Below are 20,622 nucleotides of genomic sequence, written 5' to 3' on the forward strand. Positions count from 1 at the left end.
GTGGCTCTGAATAAGAGCATCAGCTCGATGTGGAAAATATGGAAATGTAAAACAACTGATAACTTTGAACCACAAACAGGCAGCAAAGCCCGTCAGTCGGCTGTATCCTGCAGGAGCTATTTATATCTGCAGCGTATTAAACGATAAAATCAAAAGGCTTCTTGCATGTGTGTAAATGTGACGAAAGTGATCAAAAGATGGTGTCTGTGTCTGTGTGTGTGTGTAATAATCCAGCTGTAGTAACTGAAGTGGCGCATGGTACAGTCTTATGAGTGACATAAAATAGCAACATACACACACACACACACACACACAGCAGCCTCATAACCCCATGCTTTTGGAGGTTCTTCAAATGTTTCTTTTATGTGTTTCTACCCGGTAACGCCTGCTCTCTTCCAGATAAGAAGCTGGTGCCACTCTTCCAGGAGGAAGACCACCAACAGAGGGCGCTCATAGGCCTGGTGAGGCAGAGAGGCTGCAACACACACACACGCACACACGCACGCACACACGCATACACGCACACACACAAACACAAAGTTCCACTTAAAGGCTCACTTACTCTCCTCACACACACACACAAAATATTGAACGTGTGTGTTTTGTGCCGTAGATCGTTGACAAGCTGCGAGAACATCTGAACAGACACCTGCCTCGACTGGGAAAGAAGAAGATCGACTCGCTGGTGGTCAACTACGTAGCCAAGCTGGTTGGTGCACTGTGTGTGTGTGTGTGTGTGGGAGAGAGAAAGAGAGATCCGGAGACTGTGTGTCCATGCATGTTTATTTATTCATAGTAGAAACTTAGTAAACCAGATTTTTTTGTGTGTACCCAGTTCTTAAAGTTATATTTATTTCATGTTTATGTAACAGGGATCACAGAGTCAAAAGCCTTATAGTGATTATAGTGAGTTTTCGACTTTTGCTCAGTGGTGCACAGAGATCACGGATGGATATGTGTTCTTCAGTTTAGAGAGGCTGACTGGAAGCCATCAGGTCACTGTTTCAATCCTCAGACCAGGTGGGATCTGCCTAATCGAGTCAAAACTAAACTGTAAAATAAGAAGCCGCTTCCTTTCTTCTCCACCTTCAGTAGCAGATAGAGGTAGGGGCTTCTGTAAAGTCAGTCTTTAGTATTCCTGGGAGGTAATTCCCTTCACGGCTAGGAGCGGGTGAAAGCAGACATACAGCATATATCAACACAACAGTATAAAATCAGGCCAAGGGTAAGGCCTGAATTTAATAGAAAACAGGATGCGCTTCATCCTGTGCTTTGGGACTCGGAAGCGAAGTGAAAGGAGGGTTTAATGAAAATGGGCGTGTCTGAAATCGGCTTACAACAGTCGGCGGTTATTGAATTCGCTCAGCGCAGGACCGAAGTGGAAAACTTTATCTCATTAAAACACACTTGTGTGAGGACCCACCAGAAACAGCCTTGTGGATTTGTTTTATCGTTTCATTTCAACAGCAGCGGACTTGCTCCCTGGCTGGGCGATGCACTCGCACATCAAGCTGACTCATGCTTTAAAAAACCCCCAAAAAACTCCGGGGTGGTGCTGTTTCAAAGAGGCCTCACTTCCTTTCCACAGAGAAAGAACATCTCCCCCTCGTGTCGCTGCTTATTGAGACTAATGGCTGCGTTGACACAGGGGAGAAGTTGGGGGTGAAATAGATTACAGCTTTTAAGAGCCGGGGAACTTCTGCTATGATAGATTACAGCTCCGCAGTACATTATTGTCATAGTTATTTATTTCCTGTCCCTGTTGCTACGGACAACCAAGATACATGCCTTTCATAACACAGCCAATGTCACAGAACAACCTGTTAACAGCCGAATGAGAATAACAAAAGTCTGAATAAATATCAAAAGTAATGGGATGAATTGAAAGAGACTGAAATATGTTTTAATTACACAGCAGAAAAGTTCTTCTATACCCAAGGTTATTAAAGTTTTCCAGCAGGGGACCCACATCGAGTAAATTCAGCCTCACCGTCGGGCGTTGAATAGTTAATTTTGCCTAAGAAGGTGTCTTTTTTTTTTTCAAACAATGAATATCTCATTTTGGAGCACAACTGTTCAAACGCATCCAACGATTAGTTTATTCTGTCAAGAGACCAGTGGATGGATCATCTGGTGGTGTAGTGTTTGACATTTGGACAGTTAGTTGGTTCATCCAAGTTTACAGAGTAGCCAGAATAAATCTCTACATTTCCCTCACTTATCTGTTTAAATATGCTGTTTTTGGCATAGAAAGTAAACAAAGCTGCATAGTTTAGTTTTATTTTATTTGCAAAATGATAGAACATACAAGAAAGAAGAGAAAACAGATATCTACATTGGCGCAGGTGAGATTTAAAAAAACCAAAAAAAACCAGAGGGACTTATTATTCCATCTGTCTTTGACGCCTTTGTATTTTGAGGCTGGTCCGTTACATAAGCGAAGCTAATTGAAATTCCCACCCTGGGGTCAGCGGAGGACGGAGGTGTCCGAGGGTTTCCCACTGGTCTGCAGGAAGGGAATGAGGCAGATCTTCCTGTTATTGTAGGATTCTGGACTGTGTGTGTGTGTGTGTGTGTGTGTGTGTGTGTGTGTGTGTGATCAACTGCATTACTCTTGTTCAGTGGAAAGAAAGTATGGGAAAGTGGGAACTAGGAAAAAAGGAAAATGGGGAAACTGAACAGAATGTGAAACTGAGCGTAGTTCTGGAGTAGAGACGCACATTCAAATGGAAAAAAACAAAACAAAAAGGTGAAGGTGTTTCAGGCGGCTCCCTGAACAAGGGAAGCTTGTGTCGTGCAAAATCCCCATCAAGCTGCATGTGGAAGAAAATCTTTCATTTGAGTCTAACTGAGCAAATCCCAGCATCTCCTTCTCTAAGCACTAACCTGTGTCTGTGTGTGTGTGTGTGTGTGTGTTTAGCTGGAGCTCATCAGACACATGTTGGAGTCGGTCTGGCTGAAGTACAAACTGGGCCCTCGTGTTTTGTGCTTGTGAGTAGCCCTCCCTCGTCTCAGTGTGTGTGTGTGTGTGTGTGTGTGTGTGTGTGTGTGTGTGTGTGTGTGTGTGTGACGGACGCGATACTTTTTGTATCCTTTAACATCTTTCAGTCATGTTTAGCTTCTGTAATATATCAATGTGTAAAATTTAAAACGGTAGATAACAAAAAATGTAAATGTGTACGGGAATTGTGTGTGCGTATATCGGTGTGTGTGTGTGTTCAAGCCGCATTTTTACATTAATGTATGTAATATAAGTGCTGACAGTATGTGTGTGTGTGTAACATTCCCCTTGAAATTTTGTGTGTGTGTGTGTGTGTGTGTGTGTGTGTGTGTGTGTGTGTTGATGTTCCAGCACGCAGCAGGGCAGTCCGGCAGAGTGGGCTGTGTTTCACTTTATGTTTCGGACCCTGGAAGCCACGAGGGGTCTCTGTCTGCCCCTCCCACCTGGTAGGACACAAACACACACATTTTAACAATTTATTTATGTCCATTTAGAAGAAAACAGTACAAGGACACAAATATTGAAGGTGCAGTACAGTACATTCACAAAATCATGGACCAGTGGCATAGGTGTTCACGGCAAGACCGTTCTCTCCGCAGAGCCACAGCATTTTATGGTAAATGCGGTAACAGCGCGGTGTTCGTGGAGAGCGCAGAATTTCCTCCGATTGTCCATTTTTGCCGGTTGTCAGGTGTCAGTTGGCTCGAATAGACTACTTCCCTGGTAACCAACTAACATAGCAACCATTAACCAATCATAGCCTCTGAACTGACTGCGGCGTTTGCGGAGGCCTCCGTAGAGTTTAATTTTTTGAGACGAGCACAGAGCTTGGTACGGACCCCCCGCAGACCCCCTGCAGAGCTCCGCACTCGCCGCACAGACCCTCCACACCGCGAACACCGGGCACACCGTGAACACCAGGCACACCGCAGAAACCATAAATTTGCCTTTAATCTAGTCTTCCTCTCTACCTCATCCAGAATAACAATATGTGTTTGCATTGAGGGACGACAGACCCACTCTCTCCTGCACTAATGTAACCAAAAATATGTTAAACATTAGCATAGTGCAGACATGGGTAAAGTGGAGTTTGAATACATTTTGAATCATTTGAATTCACTTTGAATATTTGTGGCAAAACTTCCCCCTTAAACAGTCCCACTGTGTTCCTGAGCAGTTTAGTGTGAACTGATGGTGCTTGGCTGGAGGTTGGACAGGCTGAGGTTTGAATCTTGGGCTGTCTGGGTAGAGAGGTTGTCAGAGGTTGTGTGTGTGAGTGGTAGGTGGTTTTCTTTGCCTGCTTTTTTCATGTCCCCCCCCCCTCCTGTTGTTAAAGAACATCAAAAGCCAAAGTCTCAACATCTGCTCTCTACTACTCTGTTTTGATGCTCTCTATTGTTGATTATTACAGTTATGTTGGGACTATGCCTACATTGAGTGGAAAACACTCAAAGCAATAACCGCATATCACCAAAGGTGTCACCAAAATCAAGAATAACATGAATCTCATGGATTGTCACTTTAATGATTGTAATTGTCAAACTTGCAAGAGCTTGCTTTTCTTTTCCCAGAGGAAGGTTTTTCACATTGCTTCCTAAACAAATGATCGTCTGTGCTGTGCAAAATCTCTGCCCTAAAATTTAAGTTGTATGTCTGGAAATCTGTCATCAACATTTCATAAACATAAACACGCTGAAAAGAGAAACAGATGAAGCTGTGCCTACATGTTGCTTAATTCATATCTCAATGTAGAGGAAAAGGTTTTTTAAATCATTTTCTGATGCTTTTATGTCAATAATGTATTTAACTCAAATAGACAAATTTATAATCTGTTACTAATGAGCCAATCCTTCACTGCATCAAGCAGCTGGCAGATCTCTCTCATCATGAGTAACTTCCTGTGGGTTCTTGTCTGTTTCTGGGGAAAAGGTTTCTGGTCAGATGGATCATCATGATGACCATATCTGTCTTTATGCTTTTGCAATCTACCAACAGGCTTACCGTGCTACTGGCTGTGCTGGTAGTTAGATGCTAACAAGATTATATTGCTATGAGCTGAATATAGGAGATAGGAGCCCCCCCCCCCCCCCACTATGACTGGGTATCAGTGGAAATACTGATTCCAAAACTGATCCATTACTGATCCATTATAGTGATCCTAATGCTTGACACAAACAAAACTAACTAAAACAACACTTTTTATATGTCTTTCTTTGCTGATTGAAAGCACATTTAAATCATGCAGTCAATTTATGCAGAAAATACATCAGACATGTCAACTGCACTTCTGAACAGAATCAGTTGATGTTCAGTTCATTTCTGTAATAGAAATGCCCATAAACAAGGAAAAGAAGAAGTTCTGGATGATGATAAAGTCCTTCAATGCATTTTGACAGATACCAAGAATCAGTGTGGTACTTCTAGCTATTGCTTTTCAATATTCAGCACTACTCCCTGTTACAACCTCATTTGCAAGAAGAGTCACTATCTTTCCCTTGTGCCCATTAAAGCCTGAGATGTATATATTCTCTCTCTCTCTCTCTCTCTCTCTCTCTCTCTCTCTCTCTCTCTCTCTCTCTCTCTCTCTCTCTCTCTCTCTCTCTCTCTATTCAAATAAGCTACACTATACACGTATATACATACATAAATACACATACATACATACACGTACATAAAATGTGTTAAATTTGTAAAAGAGGGTACAATTAGGCAATTAGATTAATGTCTTGTATGTCTTGTAGTAACCGGAGAGATATGATAATATCTAATAATAAAAAATACAATAAAATAAAAAATAAAATTACAAATTACAAAGTAAATAATCCGTCATAATGGTCATAAATGTGAAATGTAACTACATAGTGTTACAATATTCAAGAAGTTCTAATTAACATACATTTTTTTCTCTAATATCATGGCAGAGTGTTACATATTGTGCGGCTAAGTGTGTAAATTGTGGTTCTTCTCCTAGACAAAGTTTCATTAGTTCATCACATGTTTTTCCCTGATATGATGAGTCTGCTGCTTTAACCTGCTGCAGGAAGGCCTCTCTGACAGTTTGGTACAGGGGGCAGAAGAGGAGAAAATGGAGCTCAGTTTCTATTTCCCCTGATGAACAGTGTTGACAGACTCTCAGTTCTCTGGGCTTCCATTCCTTCTTATGACGACCTTTTTCAATCTCTAGTTGATGGTCGCTGAGTCTGTACATTGTTAATGTGCGTCTCTGTTTGGGTTTTTTTTTATGCTTTCTGTGCTAGGGAATATTCTCTATTCAATAAACGATAGCATTCTAATTTGTTGATGGATTTTGTTTTATTTTTCCAATTGTCAATGTTGTTTTCCTTGTCTGTTGTTTTCAGATGAGTTTTGGAGAGATGATGGAGGTCTTGGATTTTGAGGTGGCAGGTTTCTCTGATGTTTCTCAGAGGGTCTGTCTCTGGGCAGAGGCTGTTAAGCTTATAAAGACTCTGTGGTGATATGAATCAGGATCAGCTTGTGCCAAGTGAACCTGGAATTTAATTGATCTTTTTATCATGTGGAGAGAGAGAGGGAAGTTTCCCAGCTCTGCTCTACATGCATGGTTTGGACAGTTTCTGTGGATTTGAGGATTTCCTTAGAGAATTGAAGCTGAGATTTTTCTGTGGGTGTTGTGTCCCACGAGGTGTGCCTCTGGTTTATTAGAGGGCCCCACACTTCATTTCCATATATAAGGATGGGCTGAATTACATTGCTGAATAGTTGTAGCCAAATTTTGATTGGAGGATTGAATTTATTTAGTGAACTTCTAATGCTATAGTAGGCCCTGCGTGCCTTATCTGTCAGGGAATTTATTGCTTTGTCAAAGCTGCCAGATGCACTGATGATTATGCCCAAATAATTGTATTCCATTGTATGCTGAAGTGTGGTCCCTCGCACAGTGAAACTGTGTTTGGATTCCTGTGATCTGGCCTTTTTTTGAAATACCATAATCTTAGTCTTGTCAAGGTTGATGTCCAACACCCAGTTTTGACAGAAGGTCTCCAGCAGTGAGAGGTTCTGCTGTAAGCCATGTTCTGTTGGGGATAATATAACCAGGTCATCTGCATACATGAGGAACTTATTTTCTTTGCCTTGTAGATCTAATCCAGGGCTTGGGGACTGTTCGAGAATTGTGGCCAATTTATTGATGTAAATGTTGAATAGGGTAGGAGATAGGTTGCACCCCTAATGCACCCCTTTTCCTTGTTTGAAGAACTCTATTCTTTTGTTTCCAATTTTTACATAGCACTGGTTGTCAGAATATTTGGATTTGATTAGGTCATATATTTTACCACCAATTCTGCATTGTATGAGTTGGAAAAATAATCCATTATGCCAAATTGTATCAAAAGCCTTTTTTAGATCTACAAAACATGCAAATATCTTCCCTTTGTGTTTTTTGTGAACATGGTTTTGGATAAGTGTATGTAGAGTGTAGATGTGGTCTGATGTTTGATGGTTGGGTAAGAAGCCAATCTGGCTTTTAGACAGGACACTGTGATCAGTGAGATATGTTATTAATCTGGAGTTTAGGATGCTACAGAAGAGTTTACTGAGGTTGCTGTTAACACAGATGCCTCTGTAATTGCTGGGGTTGTACTTGTCTCCATTTTTAAATATGGGAGAAATAAGACCTTTATTCCAAATAGTGGGGTAATATCCCGTTGTCAGCACCAGGTTAAAGTGCTTTAGCATGGCAAGTTGAAGTTTTAGATTACCGTGTTTCAGCATCTCTGAGCTAATGCTGTCTATACCGCAGGCTTTGCTATTTTTAAGGGTTTTGAGTTTTTGCTGTAGTTCTTTAATAGTGATGGGGTAGTCAAGGGCACATTTGTTATCTTTCACTGCCCTTTCTAGTTCTTTGAGTTTGTCTGTCATTAAGACTTGACTGGCATTCAAACCATGACATTCTGGATTTTTATAAAGGTCATCAAAGTAATTTTTCCAGATATTGCCGTTTTGAATTGGGTTGGTCTCTGCACATGGGTTTCTGTGGGTTAATGTTTTTCCATAAATTCCAAAAGGTATTATCATTGATAGCTTTTTCAATTTTGTTGAGGTCTCCTTCCATATAATGTAATTGTTTCATATGGAGGAACTTTTTGTATTGTTTTAGGGCCTGGAGATATTCAAGCCGTCCTACTGGGTCATTTGGGTTCCTGTGTTTTCTGTTTGACAGTTTTCTTAGGTTTTGTCTGGATAAAGCACATTCTCTGTCAAACCATCGGTCTTTTGGTTTTATGCTGGATTTTTTACTTTGCGATATTTTTAATTTTGATTCTTTTGCCAATTGGATAAATATACTGTTTAAGTGATGTGTGGCCAAATTTATGTTTTCCCCCGTCAGGCTGATACTGGGTGTTCCAGCATGTTGTGAACTTGGTCACAGTCTAGTGCAGCGGTATAGGCAGCAGTGCTCTCTTCTGTCAATTTGTATTTCCTTGGCAGAGGAAACAGCCTTGGCTCTGGGTTTGGATTGACAGTGGGTGACAATGACTTTTTCAGCAACAAGGTTATTTGGCTATGGTCCGATAAGTTGTGGTAATACTAGAAATGCATTTATATATTGTGGTTCAATATCAATAATGGCATAATCTACCACACTACTGCCTAGCACAGAGCAGTGTGTGAGTCTACCCAGAGAGTCTCCTCTGATTCTGCCATTAATAATGTACAGACCCAGGCCTTCACATATCTGTAGTACCTGTTTGCCAGTTTTGTTAACCACACTCTCTCTCTCTCTCTCCAGGCTACCACACCCTGTTAGCGGTACTTGGTGTGCGTTGCCTCCCTCATCATACCTTCCTGCAGTACATTGACCATGGCCTCCTGCAACTCACTGAAACCTTTGTGTCTCGGCTCATGACAGGTACACACACACACACAGACACGCTTATACACCTGTACCGTTTTAACTGCCTCACTTATCTAATAACTGTTCCAACATTGGACATTTGTACTTAGCCAAGTTAATTTATTGCATTCTGATTCTCCATTACTTCAGATTTACGTTTACAAGGATAGAGCACACAGATAAATATTTCTTTCTATTAGAGTAGATATCATTTTGTGTATTGAGGAGGCAGTTCCCTTGGTCTTTCACTATTTAAACTTGTTTCTTTCATTCGTCTGTGTTTTTCCATTCTAAATCACAATACAAGGATTGAATTACACAGAATGTACCTCGCTAAAAACAAATGGCAAAAAATCTAATAAAAATCATAAAATCTAAATTAAAATTTTAAATGATTTAAATAAGTCATTGTTAAAAAGCCTGATGCCATTTTGTGTGGTAGTATTTGTTTATTCAGCATGTGTATTATGTATATAAGAGATGGCCATACTGAGGAGAAGTTTTTGTTTTCAGCTGTGGCCTGTGGTATGATGTAAAATAGATCAGTCAATTTGAAATGAAGTACTGCAATGCATAAATGGAGGAAATACAATAAAATACAATTTAGAATGCATAATACATATAAGATAAAGTAATGGATAGATTTAATACAATAGGACAGTAGAGGAGATGGCAACAAACAACAGGAAAATAATCACAAAAAACCCCCAAATAATTTCCTCAAAGTTTGTACAAACAATCTAATGTGTGAGGGTGAAATGAGCACATGCAATTTGATGTTTTCATGACATTTATCCCATTTGTACAGTGCATAATACTATGGGTATGGAAGTATCCAATATATCCAAAACCATCATCAGGGTTGAGTTTGACAAGTTTCTGTCTTAATGTCTATTTAAAGAGTTTAATTTGTCCTTGAATTTTCAAGCCACAACAGTATGAGATTTGCCTTTGTCAAACAGAGGATGTTTCAAAAACACAGGATGCAGGGATCATATTAGACGGTGTCCTCGTCATGAGGAGACTCTTCCATTGGTCTCTTGGTGTCGCATCCACTGCGATCCCGTGAGGCGAAGAAATAGAGGAATGGATTCAGACAGCTTTTGAAAAGGTAAAAACCTGACACAAACGACAGCTTGTCACTAAACAGAAGCAGTGTGTCTGAGTCCGTGAGAATCGCAGCCAACCGCAGCATCTGAAGGGTGAAAGGAGGGATGGAAAAGGCCAGGGAGGAGGCGATGATTCGAATGATAAGTTTGGTCATTCGAGAGTGTGAGTCATTGAAGAACTTCCTCCGGTTGACCCCTCTGACAAGCCGTATGTAGAAGGTGATCATGACCAGGTAGCTAAAAACTGGTAATGAAATACACACCACTGTGAGGACCAATAATATGTGCAGCCCGCTGGGATTGATGCCGACATCACTCTCTCCTCTTGGTAAAAACACTGCAGGTAGAGACAACAGGGCAGCAAGCACCCATATTCCTAGCAGTAGCACCCACTGCCCCCTCTGGCCCAGCCGGGCCCACTTCTGAGGGTGAAGAACCTGTTGAATGGATGGATGGATGTTTTTAGTTTCATGTCCATGTTATTATTAACTGTGAGGTTCTATTGGCCTGGATGTTCTTGGTGAAAGCATCGTGGAGGGAAAAAAAATGCTTGGATCAGAAATTGAGAAGGACTCGCAGCACACTGTCATCAATTAGTACTAAGAACACTTATTAAGGAGTTACCAAAATTTGGTGCATTATGTGTTTCTCAAAATTAAGACTACATTTCCCATAAACCCAGTTGCTTGCTGTTGCACAGAGGATGTTACTACTAGGAGAAAAGAGTAAGTATGCATTCCCACGAGGTAAGCTAATGTGAAGTTGAAACTATGCAGTTGTGTATTACTTGGAAAGTAATAATGGTTCTTGTTTTATGTTGTAAAGTGATCTCCCTTTGTGCTGCAGTCCAGCGGATTTCCCACAAATGCGAACTGGTGGCACACAATGTAAAATTCAATGTAGAGACTGGTAGAAGCTGCCATTCTTCTTGTCTTACTTGTTTTCAGTAATTATGATACTACCTCAAAGTTAATGATTTATTTATCTTAAAATGCTACATGTAGCACCTTTTAAGGACACCAGAATTTATTCTTGACCCTTCCTGAGTTATGGGCCTAATTCAGCAATACTTCTGTGAAAGGAAGCACCTGCTGGAGTTGGACAGTACAACCACAAGGACTCTCACCTGCCCACCAGCCCCTTTCTCTTGCATCCAACCCACATTTCCAAGTAGACACTCACCATTCAAGCCATTATAAAATAGAATTATTAGACACATACCTGGTAGTACCTTTGGACACTTATCAGCACCACAATGAAAAAGCCAGAAGAAAAGCAGAAGAAGAAGAAGAAAAAGTAGAATTGATAGGGTGCGATGATGAGTATTGCCACGGCAGGAATGCTGAGCAGGGAGAGGAGATCCGACACAGCCAGGTTGAAGAAGAGGTGCTCCGTCATGGTGCAGTGTCGCAGACGGCAGCTGAGTCTTGCTATGACAACGATGTTAGCGGGGATACCCAGCAGGCAACAAGCTCCGAAAACGAAACAGGCAAGGATTAGAAAGGGAAGACGGGAGGGATGGGAGACCACAAAAGTGTTCTGGTATCTATCTGTGTGGTAGGAGATATTGAAGAGGTCAGAGTCTCCAGCTGTGAGGGAGAAGTTCATGAAGAGGTTGTTGATGTTCATGATGAACGGAGGATGAAGGAGGACAATGAGTTGAAATGAATCCGAGGAGTTGCTGATGAACTGAAGGGTAGAAATGTCTCCTGCTGTGTTGAGCTCAAGGTTTCCGGACAGGTTAATGTCTGTGACCGAGTCGATGCCTGGTGTGTCAGCTGGCCATTTAAATATGAGGGAGAGAGATAACCTACCCTCTTCCTTCTCCTTATCTATATGTATATCTCAGGCTTTAATGGGCACTGATGTTGTAACATGGGGAGTAGTGCTGGATATTGAAAAGCAGTAGCTAGAAGTACCACACTGATTCTGTCAAAATGCATTGAAAGACTTTGTCATCATCCAGAATTTCTTCTTTCCTTGTTTATGGGCATTTCTATTACAGAAATGAACTGAACATCAACTGATTCTGTTCAGAAGTGCAGTGTCTGCATGTCTGATGTATTTTCTGCATAAGTTGACTGCATGATTTAAATGTGCTTTCAATCAAGAAAGATTTAAAAAATGGGGGGGGGGGGGGCTCATAGCAATATAATCTTGCTAACATCTAACTACCAGCACAGCCAGTAGCACAGTAAGCCAGTTGGTGGATTGCAAAAGCATGAAGACAGATATGGTTATCATGATGATCCATCTGACCAGAAACCTTTTCTGAAAAACCCCAGAAACAGACAAGAACCCACAGGAAGTTACTCATGATGAGAGAGATCTGCCAGCTGCAGTGAAGGATTGGATCATTAGTAACAGATTACAAACAGATTACGGAGTTAAATACATTACTGACGTAAAATCATAAAAAAAATTATTGATGATAAAATGATGAAAATGAAAAACTTTTTCCTCTACATTGAGATATGAATTAAGCAACATGTAGGCACAGCTTCATGTGTTTCTTTTTTCAGCGTGTTTATGTTTATGAAATGTTGATGACAGATTTCCAGACAACTTAAATTTTAGGGCAGAGATTTTGCACAGCACAGACGCTCATTTGTTTAGGAAGCAAAAAACCTTCCTTTGGGAAAAGAAAAGCAAGCTCTTGGAAGCTCTTGATTTTGGTGACACCTTTGGTGATATGTGATCATTGCTTTGAGTGTTTTCCACTCACTGTCGGCACAGCCCCAACATAACTAATAATAAAGACTCTCAGTGGAGACTGCGGCTTATTATATTCACTCTGTCTTCTTGTATTTACTCCATACAAACCGCTGTTGTTGCTTCTGTAAATGTAAAACGCATCACTTCGCCTCATAGGTGTTAAGAAACGCAAATGTAAAAACTTCCATGATCTGGCTAGAGGTTGAATCGCTATTGTATCACTCAGCAATAGAGAGCATCAAAACAGACATTTATATGAAAAGGTTGGGTTCAATGTCAATGCTTTTTGGTTAAATTTGCAGCGCTATTCACCAATATCTTTGCAACTCTTTGACAAACTGATATGAAACAAAAAACAGACTGCTCACTGGGGTGTGTGTGGGGGGGAAATGAACCCATGACCTTTGAACTAGAAAGTAAAGCAGGTTATGCTACACTGGCTGGCCATGCTGGTTGGTTTCAGGATGTTGGAGTCATCTAACTATAGTGTTTGTTACTTTGGGAGGTTTTACCTGCTGTGAGATGTGACACAAGTGCCACTGCTGTTTTTTTGGTGTGTGATACTTGTTCCACGAAGGATGCAGTGTTTCCCACCTGCTCGCAGGCAACTGATGGAAAGGTGGCAGGCGAGGGTCGAGCATCAGAAAGAAGTGTGCACATCGAACACATTCCACGCTCTTAATGTTGTTTTGTCTGTTTGGATACTCTATATTATATGGTTTCCTGGTGGATTGTGTATTGTGTGTACATCGATGTGGATTTCATACCGCTCAAAATAGATTGTTCAAAGGCCTAACGTTCTGACTTGGCACGGAGATCAACAGAACAGAAATATCTCGCCTTTCTCCTTAGACCTGGTCTCCTTACAGTTTACATGGTTCTTTCTCACGGACAAAATAAACAGAGATCTTTGAAGATGAAAGATGAATATAAGAACAGAGTCCAAATGGTTTCAAACTTCAAAGTGAGAGAGAAGGATGTTTTAGACTTTGAAGTTACAGGGTTCATGCGTCACTTCTCCCCGGGGATTAATCAAGTATTTATCTACCTATCTATCTAAAATTAAACACTTTTCAGCAACGCCTTGTTACATACAGTAGATACACATATACACATCTGGAAGTTTCCCAGTCCAACCACAGTCTTCTGTCGGCTACTGTTCAGTCCCACCAGAGCATTTATCTGTGTTGCCTCGTTCTGAAAGTGATTTTGATGGAACAAGTTCACTTTTCAACATGCACACTGCTGTAGAATTTGAGAAGCTGTCAGTCTCTCTAGTATTAGCTTCCTTGGGTTTTTTTTTACCACTGCAATTCAGGATTTATTCCTCAGCTCTCAATATCTGACTATCAGCCTCTCACTATCCCATTCAGGTGAGATAGGAGCAATTGCACCAAGTGGAGGAGCTCGGGGATCCCAGGCTGGATGGATTTTACTGTCAGCAATTGCAACACGAAAACTGGCTTCTTGAGAAATAGATGATGGTGTTCATAGGTGACATGATTTTCAACAAAATTTTTCAACACAAAAGCAAGAAAGCGGTGCTGACTATGAGTCCACTTTGCTTGGTTGATCACTCATGAACACCTGTCGAGCCATGCGCACTGAAAAATGTCTGCGTTCTACCAAGTGAAATATTTACTTTAATGCTTTTTTAACCATGGAAGTCAATCAAGAGTATGCAGTATTCTCATTACAGCGACATCTGGGAGAAGCAGTTTCAGGAGGGACGGTTGTTCATATTCTCTCACTCACACCTGGAGCTGCACAGCACAGCCACAGTGATTTTGTTGCTGTTTAACAGACTGCTAGTTGTTGTGGGAAGGGAGAGCGCTTGTCACTCACTTTGCCAACCCATATTGCTCAAATCCTCAAAGTTTCCCTTCAAAGTGTTTTCAGTAATTAGGTTATGTATACGAGTTCAAAGAGAATCTGCCATACAGATATTATTTTTCTCTCCATGTGTGATTTATTTTCTGCCATAACAGTAGTTTTCACCACCCTCTCTTCCTCTGCCTCCCCTCTATTTATGTTTTTGTGTCTGTTTAGATTTGGACAACAGTGACACCAATGAGAAACTGAAGTTCAGCATTCTCAAGAGACTCCCTGAGGTATGTGTGTGTGTGTGTGTGTGTGTGTGTGTGTGTGTGTGCGTGTGTGTGTGTGCGTGTGTGTTTAGTGTCTTTGTTCAGTTTCTTGCCAGTCAGGGCTTTGTTGGGTCAGTTTGGCTGGCAGGAGAGGTACAACATACACACACACACTCTCAAACACACAGTCTCTTTTTCTCACACACATCTCTCTCTCTCTCTCTCGCACACAAACACACACACACACACACTCCTGTAGAGCTTGAAAACAACAGGAGTTGTATTATATGTATTGTATTGTATTGTATTATAGTGAATTCTAGTTGGCAAAATAGAAAGCGACAGATGTTCAGATGCTCCAGGGAGGATCTTTAAGAGCAACAGCTAATTGCCTAAAATATAGTCTGTCTTGCCTGTGTGTGTGTGTGTGTGTGTGTGTGTGTGTGTGTGTGTGTGTGTGTGTGTGTGTGTGTGTGTGTGTGTGTGTGTGTGTGTGTGTGTGTGTGTGTGTGTGTGTGTGTGTGTGTGTGTGTGTGTGTGTGTGTGTGTGTGTGTGTGTGTGTGTGTGTGTGTGTGTGTGTAGCCTATGGAGCAGAAGATCCATCAGCTGTGGGACCATCCAGTCAGTTCAGCTTCAATCTCCAGGGATTATGTCCGGACTCTGCTGGAGAAACACAACAAAAACAAGGTAACGTGAACTCCCACACACCAGGGCTCCAGACTAACTTTTCCACTGGTAGCACTGGTGCTACCAACTTTCTCAGTTTGTCGCACCAGCACATGATTTGGTCACACCCTTCTTTTTTTTTTCTTTTTCTTCATAAATCTTCGTATTTGTCATACGCCACTGTGCCCGCGGGAAGCGTCGACTGACGGGTCGAAACCTCCATGCTTCTGTGTCTTTCTTTCCGCCGACAGAACAGAGGGCTGTCAGGTGGGCAGAGCTCACGCATGTGCATGGAAATAAATGGCAATATGATATAAATGTATAGATTGTGTGTGCTTGTTTTGATTTACCGCGGTTCCTCTGTCCCAAATGCATCAAGCCAGCCGGTAAAAACTCCGCTGTAGACTGTTAATATACAGAATAATAGTCCATACATCCATACTGATTTCCGTTCCAGCAGGTTCCCCCCCTGTACACACACACTGACGATGAAAGTGCAGGCAGGGAGAGTGCAGGTAGGGAGAGACCAACTGAGCCAGTGAAGAAGAAAAAGTACTACTTTCAACCAACGGAGTACCTGTGCCGGAGGTGTGCACTGCGCACTAGCAAATAATGCAGCAGTATAACACCAAATCCACAGGGAAAAAATAGACACACACGCACCTAAAATTCTGAATACACAATCAAATGCCTAAGGTAGGACAGTGAGTCTTTGTAGCTGTTAACTCCTCACCAACATAATGTGGATTTACATAAAGAGATGAGTGTTACTCAAAAGTAAAAGACATCCAGCTTTCGGCTAAGTTTCTCCATTGGCCTCCTTTATAAGTGTTGAAACAATGATCCCTGCCAAATAGACCAACTACAGCTCATTCTGCTAAAGTTGTGCTATTGTTTGATGGCCGGTTTCAGCCAGCTGATTGGCCAGTTGACTGAACCAATGGTGCTGCGGTGACAGGAAGGATATTCATAATATCAATGCTACTGTGTCACTGTCTCAAACTGTCAACTTCATCTCAACAACACAAGAAGAAACGAGGCGAACAGGCGAGTTCAGGCGACTAGTTTCTAGACTTTCTGCGGTGTGAATGCAGGGTTTGGCTCATGACGTCATGTTCCACAAACTTCCACAGTCAACAGTTGTGTTTTTTGTGTCTCCTTCCTCTCCAGGGATTTGCATTCACAGGCAGAGACAAGCCAGGCTTCAGACCCGAGTTTCTGCCTCTTACCTACCTGGCAAAAATACTGTCTGATGTAGAGGAACAAGGTAGAGTGTGTGTGTGTGTGTGTGTGTGTGTGTGTGTGTGTGTGTGTGTCCTACCTAATTAAGATACAGAGCTCTTTAAAGTGGAGTATCAAGACAGAAAGTGTGTATTTGTGCGTGTGTGTGTGTGTGTGTGTGTGTGTGTGTGTGTGTGTGTGTGTGTGTGTGTGTGTGTGTGTGTGTGTGTGTGTGTGTGTGTGTGTGTGTGTGTGTGTGTGTGTGTGTGTGTGTGTGTGTGTGTGTGTGTGTGTGTGTGTGTGTGTGTGTCTGTGTGCTTGTGCACCTCATCTTGGGTCAAGATACTGTACTTTTCAACGTGGAGGAGCAAGGCAGGGTGTGTGTGTGTCTAGCTGACTCGTGTGTTTTATTTTTGTATATGTTGTGTCACAGTATAGCTCTCTCTTTCTCTCCTGTGTATGTGTGTGTGTGTGTGTGTGTTTCAGCTCTGAACCCCTTTGAGGAGCAGGAGAATGTGGATGCGAGGTTTGTGGAGGAGACGGCTCTCCAGCAGACACTCATTCTGCTGGGCTTTCAGGACAAATGAAGGACGGAGGGGGGGAGGGGACAGCGGATGGGTGGATGGATTGAGGGATGGAGGGAGGAATAGATGGATGATGGGGAAAATGTCTTTGAGAGAACTGAGTCATTTCACTGGGCCTTGAGGAGGGCAAGGCTTTGATGACAAATTAAGGTTGGATGGTTGGATGGATGGGTGGATGATGGAGTAAGGGTGGAGGAGAGGAGAGCCCAGTCCGGATAGAGATGGAGGGAAGAATGGATGAAGTGAGAAAGCTTGAGGACTAGTAAAGTAAAGACCGAGATTTAGAAAACGAGTCAAACTGCGTATCCACCTGTCTATCAGTAAATACTGATGTGTGTTGCACAAGAATGATGACAGTAATAAATAAAATAACGTTTACAACATCTGAAATTATACCACAAGAGGGAAACATTCTTCTAAGTTTTTAATGAAGATCTACTGTAGGCAGCTCTGTAATGTGGACTCGAACTCTGTAGCAGCAGCAGCAGCTCTCTCCCTTGTGCCCAGACGTTACACGTGCCAGTTTCTCTCCATTTGTTGACCACCTATAAATTATGAATGTAAATTTTAAATAGAGCAAACAGTATCTATAAATCAACACACTTGTTTCTCCTCCTGTGCTTCTGGTGATACAGCACAACAGCATTCTGACTGCAACATATTATATGAGCTATTATGAAAATTACTGACTGCATCATAGCCTATACAAATGAAGAAAAGGAAGACAGAAGACAATTTTGACTGCTTGCTTCTTATGCATTATCCTTGATATTCCATAGACACGCACCATTACACACTTTTCCAAATGTCTTCTCAAAATACCACTGGTTAGCAACAACTAACAGGTTAGGGCACTTCTCGAGCCCCTTTATATTTCTGCAGAGTGTAGGGAGGAGAACAGTGTGTTTGCGTGTGTGAAATCTAAGTGTTTATCTGTAAGCCGCAAGTGAGAGTGAGATAAACTGCCACATGTGATGCATCAGGATGCTAGTTTGAAACCATGACGGGTCTCAGTAACCAATCTTACTAACTTCTAGACTAATTACCAGGGCTTATTTCCAGGCCTTGTCATGCTTTGATTCTAGAAATGACTTGCTCATAGGATGTTATTTATAAATGCTTGCATAACAAGGTGAAAGAAGTTGGTTAACGACTAATTCAGGAGTGTGTATTTCTGTAGAATTAGTACAATTAATTGTATGGGGAAATTTGTTAAGGTTGTAATATTAAATGCATATGTCAAAGATGAATAGGCCAACAGTACTCTGAAAAAGGGATTTTTGTATCACGCATGTTTCTTAACACAAAAAACAGTGTTTTATATGATGAATTGTAAATAAAGAGATTTTTTTCATATTTGCTGTCTTTTCCCCTCTTGCTCCCACACGCATCCCAAGACCATGTACAGGAGTAAACTATAAATGTTACTGTTTCACCCTGGCAGCAGCCTCGACTCACTCACCTTTCATTGAATAACCCTGAAAACTGAGTGCCAAGTTTACTCTGGAGCCTTGAGGTAAAGTTGGGAATGATCCAACTGCAGGGGGAATCTTAACCCAGGGATAACCACAGGCAAATAATTTGTGGTGTGAAAAGCTCTACGGAGGGAATCGATCAGAGCCGGTGCATTAGAGGTTGAGGAAGGGAAGGAAATGAGCAGTCAGACCTTCTGAAGAATATCTGATGTCAGTGTTTCAGACTGACTCCCCGCAGCTCCCGGGAAGCCTGGAAACACAGTGATCACATGCTGAACCTAAACGCAAGCACAACACACCCATCCTGCATCCACACACACTCTTGTGTTGCTATGCTTCAACATTCAAATAATATTATTTTCTTAACACTTTAACCATGATCCAACCTAACTCTAACTTGATCCAACATTGATCAAACCTTCACCTTTGAGTGACAGCTGTTGGTCTGTTCCTGGCCTTTGGCTCTCTAACGGGGCTTTTACTCCAGAAGCGGCAATGCATTTGTGCGAGGTAGAGCGCAAGATGGATTCATCCTAACGGTTTCAATTCTACCAAGTAATGAGAGTGGGAGAATCTCCCATTGTGACAAATCTGATTTTATTTGAGCAATTAATCTACCCTTTGTACAACTGATGTTTCTGGAGTGATCATAATGCCTAGATACCTAAATCCTTGTGCTGACCAATTAAATTAAACCTCCTTATCCAATTGAGTCAGCCAGTTACCCACCAACATCATAGCCTCCGATTTGGATTCATTAACTTTATAACCTGACACTATCCCAAAATCCTTCAAACATTCAAAAGTGTTGGGATAGAGGTTAGAGGGTCACTATTATACAGAATGACATCATCTGTGTATAGCGATATTTTATGTGATCCTCCATCTGATATTCCATATATTCTAGGATCCTCCCTTATCATTTCTGCTAGCAGCTGTATACTCGCAAACAATAATGGAGACTGAGGGCACCCATGTCCAGTCCCCCCTTTCAATTTAAATCATTCAGACGTATACCTATTGACTCAAACCCTTGACAGTGGTCCAGAATACAGTACTTTAACCCAATTAATAAAATCTGCATGAAATCCCATTTTTTCAAGTGTATGTTCCAAATATAGCCAATCTATCCTATCAAATGCTTTCTCAGCATCTAAACTGAGAAGCATTGAAGGTCGTTTAATTTCACATGCCACTGAGATTATATTCAGGGTCCGTCTAATGTTATTTGTTCCCTGTCTTCCAGGTATGAAACCTGTCTGATCTGGTTTGATTAGTTTAATAATACATGTCTGGATTATTTTAGCCATTATTGTACTCAGTATCTTTATATCGCTGCAGAGCAAACTTACGGGTCTGTATGAAGCACAATTTGTAGGGTCTTTCCCTTCCTTGGGAATCACAGAGATTATTGCTTCTGACCATGTTTTAGGAGGATCTTTCTCATTGAGAGCATAATTAAATACTCTTTGCAGAAGGGGTGTGACCTCCTCCTTAAAATATTTATAAAATTCCCCCGGGTACCCGTCTATCCCCGGTGATTTGTTATATTTCAAATTCTTTATAACTTCTTCAATTTCCTTCTTTGTGATTGGCTCTCATTGCTTTCGACTCATTTTCATTTAATTTAGATAAATTAATTCTTCCAAGTAAAGTTCATTTTACTTATTTACTTTACTTACTTTTCACTTTATCATCTATCACTGGCGAATCATAGACTGCTTTGTAATAAACAGAGAAGGCTTCCGCTATCTCTTTAGTGTGAGACACAATTTTTTCAGAGGAGGGACTCACAATTTTCAGAACCACCCGGCTTGCTTGTGTTTTTCGTAATTGAAATGCCAGTAGCCGGCTGGCTCTGTTCCCTGATTCATAATACCTCTGATTAGAA

General features: G+C 41.4%; 2 protein-coding genes across 2 annotated transcripts in view; one reads left to right on the top strand and one right to left on the bottom strand.

Annotated features, from left to right (window-relative positions):
- Window positions 1-18,596, top strand: part of LOC139638411 (gamma-secretase-activating protein-like) — a 41,419-nt gene extending 22,823 nt beyond the window's left edge. The window contains exons 25-33 of the mRNA XM_071512541.1: window positions 400-461; window positions 614-709; window positions 2,921-2,991; window positions 3,353-3,447; window positions 8,769-8,888; window positions 14,747-14,808; window positions 15,368-15,472; window positions 16,622-16,718; window positions 17,159-18,596. Coding sequence (XP_071368642.1) covers window positions 400-461; window positions 614-709; window positions 2,921-2,991; window positions 3,353-3,447; window positions 8,769-8,888; window positions 14,747-14,808; window positions 15,368-15,472; window positions 16,622-16,718; window positions 17,159-17,259 — 809 coding nt within the window. The 3' untranslated portion in view covers window positions 17,260-18,596. The remainder of the gene's footprint in view (window positions 1-399; window positions 462-613; window positions 710-2,920; window positions 2,992-3,352; window positions 3,448-8,768; window positions 8,889-14,746; window positions 14,809-15,367; window positions 15,473-16,621; window positions 16,719-17,158) is intronic.
- On the bottom strand, window positions 9,871-11,611 carry LOC139638407 (C3a anaphylatoxin chemotactic receptor-like). Its single transcript, XM_071512536.1, has 2 exons — window positions 11,204-11,611; window positions 9,871-10,419 (listed from the first exon to the last, which is right to left on the bottom strand). The coding sequence occupies exons 1-2, from the start codon at window positions 11,609-11,611 to the stop codon at window positions 9,871-9,873; spliced, it is 957 nt and encodes a 318-aa protein (XP_071368637.1).
- Window positions 18,597-20,622: the final 2,026 nt, after the last annotated feature.

This window comes from Centroberyx affinis, unplaced genomic scaffold, assembly GCF_046629955.1.
Source record: "Centroberyx affinis isolate AG114_WGS23_722 - 3 ecotype Tasmania unplaced genomic scaffold, CSIRO-AGI_Caff_v1 ptg006345l_1, whole genome shotgun sequence".
NCBI classification, from domain to species: Eukaryota; Metazoa; Chordata; class Actinopteri; order Beryciformes; family Berycidae; genus Centroberyx; species Centroberyx affinis.